This window comes from Melopsittacus undulatus, chromosome 6, assembly GCF_012275295.1.
Source record: "Melopsittacus undulatus isolate bMelUnd1 chromosome 6, bMelUnd1.mat.Z, whole genome shotgun sequence".
In the NCBI taxonomy this organism is placed as follows: Eukaryota; Metazoa; Chordata; class Aves; order Psittaciformes; family Psittaculidae; genus Melopsittacus; species Melopsittacus undulatus.
In genome coordinates, this window is record NC_047532.1 from 59,270,297 (window position 1) to 59,282,923 (window position 12,627).

Below are 12,627 nucleotides of genomic sequence, written 5' to 3' on the forward strand. Positions count from 1 at the left end.
TGCACTGCCATAGCAACATTTTAATACAAACACAGGGCAATCTTTGTTCACTGAAGTACACAGCTTTTTTTTTCTCTTATTAACAGAACACGCATCTGCATACAGTTTAACCGAATGTCATGGCAACAACATAAACACAAATCCAAGATATTTTTTCCTTTAGTGGGAGGAAGAATAAATTTTTTTCAGGAAAAGAGCATGGGACTTCAGAAAGCAGAATGAAATGTTTGTGACCAAACATGGCTTGGAGTTACATCATCACAGCTGTATATTTACTCTTTGAAAGCTTGTTCTTGCAAGGTGTTATTCATTCTCTGCTCCTACAGATGTCAACAGAGAACATTTGTGTCTGTCAGGGCAAGGTCTGAATCACAGCTATGCTTAGAGACAGCACGGAGGTGGGACGTGCCATCACTACTATAGTGAACTTGGAAATTTATGTATTGGTTAGACTTTACTCCTAACGCAAAACTGGAGCAACATAAATGGGCACGGCCTGCCTCTAAAACCTAGCACCAACCACACATTTTGTGGCATGACCCTCTTTTCCTCTATGGACCAACAATTCCTAATGCGAAGATAAATACAGGAAAACCTGGAATTCAGATGTGCTCATTTGAAACTTGGCTGCTGCTCTGACAGGGGCTGTAACACTGTTTACCTATGACAACTCAAGGGCCCAGGAAGTTCTACAGAAAAGGGAAAGACCCAAGTTCTCTCAGAAGGCTGACTCAATCTATCAGCTATTACTACGTGCTTAGCTATGCTCTATTTTTGTCCTCTATGGCTTGTAAAAGGGATGACTTCATTAAGCTTTTAATTTTTTTTAAGTAGCGTGTTCATTCAGGACAAGAGCCTTTGCTTTGTAAGCTGATGGTCCTTCAGCTCAAACATGCTGTGAGGGCTCAAGGTTTGAAACCTGAAAAGCCTAACCATTGAAAGAAATGTCGTAACAACTCTGCATACAAACAGCTTGTTCCTTCTGTGACAAGTGGTTTACAGAGGAAAATAAATGAGTAAGCATAGTAGGCATACAATCGAGCACTCAATGCAAGCTGGTGTTGAATGATGAATATTAAAAACAACATCAGACAGTTTTCATTCACAGACATCATCTGCCCTGAAACAAGGCAGAGTCCTGTAGGGATCCTTGTGTAATGTGCTTACAACAGTATGTCTTCAAGATGGACAGAACTGGGTCTTCCAAGCAGCTTCAGCTCCATGTTTTAAATTTTAAGTGCTTCACCAGAAATTTGAAAATACAGCTTTTAAAGGCGTGTTTTCTCTCTTCAGTTTATGACAAGATGCTCATTCTGGGTTTAAGTCACTCAAAAAGGAATTCAAATCTTCCCCTAAATGCCTATGAAAGTTTTACAAACTATCTGCCTAGCCAAAGAGTGCATAAACTTCGATTAAATCAGTAACCTTATTATTATGAGGAATTACCACTGTTGCAGGATCTGCACTGGTCACTTGTCGTAAGTCAGGCTGCCCTTTCAGCCAGAGACCATCATTTTGATTCATTTTCACAAACAAAGACTGAAAAAGTTTAGTAAAACCAAAGAAAAATATTTGAATTTCATCTTGACTTGCATTTGATGAATCACCACAGTTCCAACTAGTGGAACTCTTACCAAAACTAAATAAAAATACACAAATAGTAACCTGGGACTGAATAGCGAATGCTACCAAGGCCTTTCACTCTCAATCTGACTGAACTCTGGAAGACGATTACCAGCTTTGTTTGGAAGTTTCAGTTCTAGTAACCACCACAGGAATGCTCTTTAATAACCTTTTAAAACCTTCTTTAAGGCAGGAGAAGATTTAAATCTGGAGGAGAGATTTAACAGCATCTTCATTTAAAGACAAATTACAGTTGTATCTGAGGCACAAGGAAGCTTAAACTAGGTTTATATAAGAAAAAAAGAACCCACAGGCAAACCATTTTATGCAATTAATGAAAACCTCCATGAGTGTAGGAGAGCAATGCAAATTACAACTCTGCCTTCCTCAGCCAAAGACTAATCACACACACATGCAGATCAACACTAATATTTGCAGCACTCTCATTTCCACTGTGTGCTATGAATCTTAACAGAAATGCCATGTTATTAACTCTCATGAAACATTTTCTGGCAACAGAACTGTGGCAGTTTTGCTGTTCTGCTCTTTTATCAGTGTCATAATGAATGAGTTCAAGACTGGTTTAAGGCAATTTGTGGCTTCCAAGTCAGTGTGTGGTAATCACTGATTAGGAAAAGTTTATCCACTTTCACTGGACAGAAAAAGATGTGAAGGAAGCACCTATAGCTAGGAATCCTGGTCCTTTAAAAAGGGTAAAAAAACAAACATTGAAACAAGAGGTAGGCAGAGGACCAACAATTACTAATAAATACAACAGAGCACAGGTGGCTACCGCCACGCAAGAAGAAAAACCTCCCTGTTTTTCCAGGGCCTGCAAAATACACAAGGGTAAGGATACACAGTACGATTTAAGAAACAGTATTAACACAGCATGACTGGTAAGGAACTAACAGCTCAGTGGCCTGAAGTCCAGACTGAGTCTCTGGAAGCTCAAGCCCTCTCACATATTGCTGTCACAGCCTCCAGTTACCTGAAGTTACTCACAATTACTCACATGTGTAGGTGGAGAACTCTGCCTGGCCTATCCTGCTCCTCTGCCTGGCCTGCCCTGCTCCTCCCAGTGAAGCTCCTTCACTGCTTTCTGTTGGTTTTCTTCCTATTAAGATCAGTGCTTGCAGGAAGTACACTTATGACTGAAAACCCACCTCCACGGCAGTTTAGGGTGCATCCCATGCCACTGACTTCTGCCACAGAGGTGCCAGTCCCAAGCAGAAGACAGACAGACCAGGGAACAACAAAGGAAGCAACAATCTCACTGTTCACAAAGTGATCACATCCTGACGACTTAACAAATACTGACTTAGCCAGACCTTTGCAAACTAACCCCAAAGGCCTGTCTCACACTGCTCACAGCGCACATTTCTTATTCTCCACTAGACCCCACAGACACAGGGAAATTGGATGCAGTGGTCTGGGATCCAGAAATCTCACAAGTTAGCAAGAGATTCCTCTTGTCAGCAGATGATACAGGACAGAACTTTATTATTTTCTTAAGTTTTATTTTCTTTTAAGTAGGTAAATTCAGTTGATATTCCAGTAAATATTTAAACTATTCCAGTAACTATTCAGTAGGTAAACTACTAATAGGAGATGCGTAACATAAGCATTGTTTAGAAGTCCAGTATGTTAGCATTACTGACACTCTCAGTATTCATTTCTATTAATTTTAAACCCCATACTAACTTGGAAGATCAGGGTAGAAGATTAAGCATACAACAAGATGCCACCCCAAAAACATAGTTTGAGCTGTCCTTAAAATATCAAACAAGATGCAATCAAGTAAGAAAAAACAATAATAATAAAAACCAATGCACTGCACCAGGCACCGAGAATTTCATCAAAGATTAAAGTCAAAAGTAAAGTAAGATCATTTGCAGCAGCTCAGCATGACACAGAAATACCTCAAAAAGGAAATTAATCTAATGTACATTTAAGCATTAAGACTTGAATCCATATATAAATACAAATACATGATCAGGTACTTAAACTTGGAAATCAGTCACTGAGCTGTTAGGACAAAAGGAAATAATCTGTTGTTGAAGCTAACCTGGAAATTTTAAATTTGGGTGGTTGATTTATCAAAAACACATGGACAAAAGTGTGCATTTAAATTAGAATATAATGTTGTTTCTGGAACCAGAAATTCCCCAGCTCATTATTTACATCCCTAAATACCCATTACTAAATCCCAAAATAGGCAGGCAGTTTGGAAGTGCTGCCTTTAGTGAAGAAAGCCAAACCAAAGTTCTGGAAAGGCAGTTTTACGTATATATAAAATTAATTAGATTTAAAAACAAAACAAAACCAAACTCCCCCAAAACCCCCAAACCAAAAAGTGCATTCCACCCTCTTTTCCCAGAGAACTGTCATGAACTGTCCCGAATTTCCCCTTCTTCCACAGATGAAAGGGATGAACTTTCACTGTCCGAATTCTCTGCAGGTTCACTGGCATCTGAGAGAGCAGGACATAAACAAAAAACAAAGCAGCAATTAGTTTCAGCAGTGCTATCATCAAACAGAAGCAGTTTTGTATCTTCTTTTCCTTTTACTCAGGCTTTACTTAAGGACAGCTGTTTTGTAAGACATAACCAGTCTCGTATCATGGGACAAGGCCCTAGGTAGGACCTCACTGTTGAAGGAGAAACACAGACACTGTTGAGAATTTATTTTTTAAATCTTAAATCTTGGTGCTTCAGTTGTGGAGGTAAGCAAAATATTTATCCCACACAAAACTCTTCTTCATCTATCAGAATTGAGAATTCTGATCTTTTCTTTCTGCTTATTTGCTTTAAATCATAGAATCATAGAACAGTTAGGGTTGGAAAGGACCTCAAGATCACCAAATTCCAACCTCCCTGCCATGGGCAGGGACACCTGCCATGCCAAAAAAACTATGCCACCCAAGGCTTCATCCAGCCTGGCCTTGAACACTGCCAGGGATGGAGCATTCACAACCTCCCTGGGCAACCCATTCCAGTACCTCACCACCCTAACAGGAAAGAATTTCTTTGTTAAATGTTGTTTTTTGGGTTTCTACACACATGTATCACAACTGTAGTGTACTATAAATTATTTACATTTTTATTAGCATTTCAGTTAAGATTGGGAACTACTGAGAAATCCTAAATGCAAATGGAAAACTGGGATCATATGACTATGTGCTCCTTCCGTATGTTCCAGCATCCCAAAGATGGCGTTAAGCTGTGTGAATCCATAGCTAAGGCTGATGAGGCTAATGCTGCACAGTAACTTGTGCTTTAGGACATGGCTGTGGTGCTCTGCTGAGATCATATTGTGAAGAACTCATTTCCCAAACTAGTTTTCAGCCTCACACCCTGAGACTCCTTCCGTAACAAGCGCTGACCCTGCGTCACCTTGTGGTGAGGTCACCAGATACAGCTGGTTGGTGGCACTCAAGCAGCACAAAAATAAACTGCAGCAAAGCAGGCCCATGATTCATGCTCTGCTCTCACTGTTATTTTCAGTATTTGACCTGACTATGAATTTAAAGAAGTTTTTTAGCATTTAGTGTCAGATGCTTCATTAAGGAGACTTTACCAAAAGAGAGCTGATGAAGTGCAGTTACTGTCTTGTCAAGATTAAGTTCCACAGCTGGCAAACAGGGATAATACACAAGGCAAAGTGTGCACCTGTACCATTTCAATGGAATTTGTTCAAGAAAATAGAAACATTTCACCCAGAAACATCAGAGGTCACATTTTGTCTACATTAAATCTAGTGTATAATCAATTAACATTTATATGCTAGATATGTACTGAGTAATGTACAAAGTAAGGTTTGTTTTTGCCCCTAAATCCTGTGAAAGCTCCTATAATCCCCCCCATCTTCAGCCATGACTGACCTTGTATGCTGAAATCAGAGCACCTGTAGTTTTTGCTATAAGCAAGTCAAGCACCAAAACATCACATAAAAGAAAGTGGCAATCTTCTGACAGTGAAGCTAAACAGATAAATTTTAGCTTTAGTCTGTCACAGTAAGTTTAACAGAAATTATAGATTGTCTTCACTCAAAATTATTGTATTTGTAGGTGGTGATAGCACTGCCTATAAATTAAGATTGCCCAGTCCTTCCCACCAGTTTACTTATAATGTAAAATTTAAACTCTGGGTTTAAATCTTTCAGTGCCAATTTCCTTCCTGAGTACTTATTTTCCTTTTAAAATGTTTCAGGCAGAATGATTTAGCCATTTCTGAGAAAAAGGATATCAGAAACAGGCCTTATCCTCACTAAATTCTAGCAGTTTCCCTTCAAACGTGTTTAGCTCTAGCTCTTCCCCAGTCTTTGGGGGTAGTAACTTGAATTGCGGGGGGAATGGTGATCTTCATGTATGTGCTTGCTGCTGTGGCTATGAAAACAGAGTTCTTCTTGGGGAAAGGGGCTACATCTGAGATTGCTCAGTAAAGAAACGATACTTTAGCAGTCAGATTCCCACAAGATTTTGTCCCTTGTTCTAGCCTGTGTCCTTTGCAAACAGAGTCTGGAGAGCTGTGGTAGTCAGAGCCCCTGTGCTCCAGCAGACACCCTGCCAGACATCCACTCATTACTGTGCCACCTGTCTGCATGGAATGTCAAAGGGAGTCAGCCCGACAGGCACTCTGAGACAAGTGTCCCTCCGGTTGCACTGGAGAAGGCAGAAAGGAAAAGCAGTATTGGCAAAAATAGAATAAGCATGAGCAGCACGGATGAATTAGGAGGACATGCTCCTGATACAAAGAGTCATAAATGGCTAAGAAACTGGACTGTAAGAAACACAGATGATGCTGCAGCAGAAAGGTCACTTCTTGGGACATGGGAGTAAAGTATCTCTCATTACAACAGACTTCTCCCTGGAGAGGTCTAGAGGTGAACCCACTATTTTCACTCTTCACAATTACATGTGAATGTAACTGGTATTTAATGTTTTTTCTCCTTTATTCTGTAAAGATGACACACAACAGAAGAGTACTGTGATTGTGCCACACTTAAGCAAAAGTGGTATTTTGCCTTCAGGTGGAGCAACAGCAACAGAAAAGCCCTCCTATTTTTATATTCATGTTCTGAACATGGTTTTCCTGGCAGAATCTGGAGTTACAGTGGCAGGCTTCCACTCAATAGAAAAAGCTCCAAGAACACAGGGTTCAAACCAAACTCAAGGCTGCAGTGTTAGTATGTTAACTGATAAGATGTACAAAACCACATTATGATAAAAGTTGTGAAAATCATACTATTTTTGCCATTAGCTATCATCTTTTGCAGATGTCATTAAGACATCTGAATAGGGAGCTATGCACTTGATTTTTACAGAATCTATAGAAATAGTTAAAAAAAAAATTAAGACAATTATTGGTTCCCAAAACAGTGCCAGTGCTCCCCAAACACCAGCTCCAGGGATGACTACTAACTGAATAATCCCTGCATCAGAGGGAGGGATTCCTCTTGAATATCCTGGAGACACACACTTGCACTCCTGTGGGTCAGAGCCATCAGCACTTCCCCAGCTATTACTGGCTCTTGCTTCCTTTGCCTTTCTACTCTGCCTTTTACAGAACCAGCTAGCTGGGCAGCAGCACAACCTCACAATACACTTATTCAATCAACACTTATCTGACCCTATACCCTTAAAAGGGCAACCTCCTTGCTAGCTCCGGAGACAACAACCACCACCCTGTTCAAATTAAGTTCATGAGTCAATTGTTATTCCCTCCTGACATCTAAATCATAGGAATAGGGCTGACTACTGAAAAGCAAGGGATGTAGATCAAAATAAACTGAAAAGTATCTAATTTTCTTTTCCTCGAGTATATGTATGTGCACCCCTATGCTGAATATCAGTAGACCTAGTTGCTCAGATAAGACTCTTACCTTATCCCACAGCATGGTGTCTTACTCTCAGAAGCTCTTGCAGTGCATAGTGCAAACATACTTTAAAGCTTTTTTTTTTTGGAAATCTTTAAAAATTACAGACGGGCTCATCACTGAAGAGTATGGGATTTTGCAACTAAGGTGACTAGCAAGGGGACTGAAAAACAAGGGCACTGACTGCCTGTATCAGCAACTGCAGAAAATGAAGGTGGGACACAAAGCCTTTATACTGGAAGAAAGATGGAAATTACCTTCAAAACTAAAATACAAATTCCTGCTAGACCTGGACTCTCCTCTTCGCTGACTACAAGATGAAACCCCTTCCTCAACAATGTACTTCTTGAAAGATAACATTGTGCTTTTAACCCATTTGAAAAGCTACTTTACCATTATGATTTGTAATAACTAACCTGTAATTCAGAATTATTTGTCCAATGTTAGGAGTTATACTAGGAAATAATGGAGAATGATTTATTTGAATGATCAGCAGGCTTTACTTACAAATCACCTTCCCAGACAGCCTTACTTTTTAGAAATAACCAACTCTGTCAAACTTTGCTACATTCAAAATTTAGAACAAGTCTGAAGAGCTGCTTCACCTTAGTGGCTAAAAATTTATATATATTAGAAAATAAAAATAAAGATCAAGCACCAGAAACCAAAGCTAAGAAAAACACATACACCATACAGGTTATGGATGTAAGCCACCAGCCAAGAGTTTTAAGACAGAGCATTCATAACACCTTTTTTTATAGCAAACTTTTAGACTCAGAGAGAAATACAAGACATACTGTATGTTCCCGGCACCATTAACAGGCATATCCTTAATTGTTGTTTATTTAACTAAAATATCTAAGTATAGCAAAACAGGAAATAAATACTTACCTTGGCCAAGAATCACCATGTCATTCTTCAATGTTTTCAAGACAACAAAAAACGTTGGATACTCAATTATAACTTTGCCTTTCAAATTGTCTAGAAGGCTTCTACTGGCATCCAGTTCATAGTACCTTAAAAATAGCAGTGAAGTTTATTTTGGATTTTAATACTACAAAGGACATGATCTACACTTTTTTTGGGAGGGAGAGGTGAAGGAAAGAAGAGAAGCTTTCTGCCAATTCACAGGATTTTCAGATGATGCTGTGGTCAGAAGAACTATCCTATGATTCAAATGTCATAGCCACAGTCTTATTATCGAACTAAGTTTTTTTTTTAAACCCTCCTGACATCTAGGAGGAGAGTCAAAGTCAAACTTCTCTAAGGGCTGAAACGTTCTGAGTTCTTATTGAGTACCTTTACGAAACTCAGATATGGACATGGGGTTACCAAAATGGATCTATTTACCAAAATCAGATTCTAAATTTAAAATAACACTTAATGTTCTACTTATGGGCTTTAACACTACAGCTTTAATTCACATGGTTAGTAATGTACCTTATTTATCACATTTGCCTATGAATTATCAGTAAAGTACAGGGAAGATGAAATAAACAGCATACCTGTAAAACTACTAAAGCAAAGGTACACTGGAAGCACTTAGAGCTCTGTTTTTGTAGAAGGACTCCAATATCCAGAACACTGGGGCACTAGTTTCTAAAAGATGGTACAATATCCCCATTTATGCTAAGCAAAGCACTGCTTATCTGCAAGAAATTCCTTATAGAAATCCTCATGTACGTGTGTGCTGCCTTTGCCAGAAAAGGGATGCTCTCCACCCTGGAGGATGAAGCCAGGTATGTAACACATGATATCACAATAATAAAAAGCAAACCAAGCGTCTTCTCACAATTATTTCCTAGAACTGTAATAATCTCTCCCAGTTCTCTAACTGGAAACCTGGACATGGGATTTTGGGGACAGGGAGGGATATTTCAAAGCCCTCTGGAGGAAAAAACCCTTCTTTCACTTGCCATAACTGTAGTATCCAACAGATGCTCTGATATTATTACATTGCAATCTGAGTTATGCAATTCTTTCTGCAATCAACATTATAAAATTACTACTAAGCTATTGTATCATTAAAGGCAGATGAAGTTCAAAACCAAAACATACTGCAAGCAATAAGTGGAGTATTACCCATAGCTGCTCTGCCTCCTCTGATCATTAACATATTATGCAGTTGGTTTTCTTTTGCCAAAAACAACACCAGATGGGTGAAGGAAATCATATACTTTATGATTTACAGCAATGCATGATTAAGAACAGTACATCAGAGGAGTTAGCACACAAGAAGAATTCTGAAGGTAGAACAGTATTTGAGTTCTTGGGATTTAAGAGAAACCTAGTTTGAGTAAAAACTATTTCTCTCTCGTATTCAACTTCAATCATCATGAAAATATTTGGTTTCATGTTTCCCTCAACCCAAAGTAACCATGACCTCTTCTTACTGAAACCTTTTAAAATGAATAACAGTATATTACATTTCTTATTGAATGAATGCATTCGTAACTTGTGGATTAACACATATGAACAGAAACATATTTACTGCTTTATTTACAGTGCTCTAAATGCAAAGTATGGCAATACCTCTCCTTTGGCAAGGACCTCAACACATTCTTTTCTGGTTAAGCAAACATTTACCACCAAGAAGCTAAAGTAATTCACATGCCACAATACACTTTCCATTATCTCATGTTTTAGACAAAACATCTTTAGTGTCCAGCTTGGCATAAGATAAAACATTTGTACTTAAAACTATTTTATGATAGTAAATTACTGAAGTGTTAGATCACTGACTCAGAGCTTTATCTTTTTTTGCTTTTAAAGTAAATTTTACTGGTTGACAGTGACAGAGAAAACATCTAAATCTTTGGTGTATAATGTGGGTTGTAAATTTCAGGGAAAATATAACAAAGGAGTTTAATGTTTTTTTTTTTAACTTTTGCAGTTACTGTCAATGCTATCCAAAAGACCTTAGTCTACCACATTCCCTACTTCATACACAAGTGCAAGTTGAGGATTCCTGCTAATCCACCTGCTAACCTCTTCTTTGACTGTGAATACTTAAAAGATCTCAAAAGAAAACTATTCCAAAGTCTAATGCAGGATGTAACTCAATTCCAAGGTCTAATGCAGGATGCAACTCAATTCCAAAGTCTAATGCAGGATGGCTCCCGAGCAAGACTTGATTTTTCAGCTTCTCTCTGAAAGACTTTGCCATAATAAAAGCCTTCCCAATTTTATCCCAGAACTGAAACAAAGTCATAAATCAGAGAGTGAACAACAGAGACCTGGCTGCCCTGTAAGGCTTTTCCAGAACCCTGTATATTCACACATCATTTCAATTTTTACTTATGGAAAAGCTGTTTGGAGAAAAATGAAATGCCATTTTTACAAGTCTTTTAACTTCATGTAGTGATTATTTATCAAGATGAGCTGAGGATACAGGGTAACAGGAATGCAGGCCCTCCCACGTATTTGCAGGGAAGTGGTCTCACCACAGGTAGGAGATAGAGCAGGGAAATCTGGTAATCAGATATTACCAGATATTCTTTTATCACCATTTTAACCTGCTTGCCCTGTATCACTGGAACTGCACAGCCTGCTCAGTAAGTACCCATAATGAGCTGCAACCTTCTTCAGGCCCTTCCTCCACTGTGCACTGAAGGTGAAAACCCAGTAAAATGAATGGTAACCAGCACAAGTCTGTCCTTTCACTCACACTCTTCCATGCTCCAGTTCCAGTTGCAGGAGCTAACTTTATTGAGGCTGTGCTTCAGCTTTTCATAACAGGATAGATTTGAAAACAAGTCTGGCTTCGAATAAACTGAGCACCCTGACAGAATCACTGCCATAACACCCCCTGTTCACATCTTTCTTTTAAACCCTCCCTTGTTTTCCTTTCTCTTTTCTCCTACAGCCCAGTTCATACAAATTGTCTGTGCTATGGCTTCCTGATCCCTGTACTCTGTGGGACTTTCCCATTGCACTCTACCTCCTTTCCTCCCTGTATTTACTTTCCACTATTTTCTCCCTCACTTCCATACATTCTCTCAGCCTCCTTGTCCAACACCCACCATCTAATAATACACTTTCCTGATTATTTCCTTGCACCAAGCAACACTTTATGTCCATGTCATGAAGCAAGACATATGCCTGGACTTCTTCTTAATAAGATGATTCTATTTGTAAGGACCACAAAGAGACAATCTTAGCAGACAACAACTTTTGATTTTAGCTGAAACGAAACAAGGACAACTGCTTTTTAAAGGACAAAAATGAAATAAAATTTCCTTGCCAGCAGGCAGATTAAAAGCTTACACCAATTGTGAGGACTGAGAAAATTTAACAAGGTTCAGCAATCCCACATCAGTTCCCATACAAACTGCTACATTTACCCTACAAATGGCTTTGTAACCTTTCACAAAACACTAAGATTCATGTGGCGCTTCTGACAGCATCTCTGAGTCTCTGCACAGTCTGGTTTCACTATCTATAGTTACTCTACCACCTTCCAGGAATTCAACGATTCAGTCTCCTAATCTGTCCCCACAGGCAGGAATGCTGTATTAGGTCACTGCATCACAACTAGCTCCCCTCAAATGGAACCTGGGGCTATCATCACAGTGGCATAACTTGTCTCCATGTATTCAGACAGCAGGAAATTCCCTGCAGATCAGCTTTTCCTGAATGTCATATACAGGAACTTTGATTTTAATAATAATAATAATAATAAAAAAAATCTGTAATCTAGAATTAAAGATAAATTGTATCCCTGTTATTTTAGTTTTCTAGACCCTGAAAAGAGAAAAACAGTTTAACTAAGTAATTTTAAATATTACTAAAATGCATATTTGTATAATGACATTCATAATTTTCCTGTGAGAGAGATCAACCGAAATCCTTGCATGTATTTTAAACAAGAATGACTTTTCTCCCTAGAACTGAGTGGAAACATCGAGGTATTTACTTGGCATAATTCAGATACAATAAATCATGCTATCTATTTTGGGCCTAGTCCTCAAAATCCACAATTAAACTTTTGCTAACTTATGAGAAGAACAAATATCTTTTTCCTCCACCCCCAAGCAAAAGAGAGTAGCATTTCCTAGGTATCTGCATTTGCCTGGAAGAGAGTAAAAGACTGGGTACAGCACATAAAGTCTCTCCCAAGCACTCATT

The 12,627-nt window shown here is 38.8% G+C and overlaps 1 protein-coding gene across 2 annotated transcripts in view; it reads right to left on the reverse strand.

The window, feature by feature from the left end:
• The window catches only part of ZNHIT6 (zinc finger HIT-type containing 6), a 37,823-nt gene continuing 25,196 nt past the window's right edge, over positions 1 to 12,627 (reverse strand). Inside the window, exons 9-10 of one of the 2 annotated variants that reach the window (XM_034064128.1) lie at positions 8,392 to 8,516; positions 1 to 4,096 (exon numbers count right to left, since the gene is read on the reverse strand). In XM_034064128.1, the coding sequence (XP_033920019.1) occupies positions 4,011 to 4,096; positions 8,392 to 8,516 (211 nt within the window). In that variant the 3' untranslated portion in view covers positions 1 to 4,010. The remainder of the gene's footprint in view (positions 4,097 to 8,391; positions 8,517 to 12,627) is intronic. The other variant, XM_034064129.1, reaches the window with a different exon arrangement.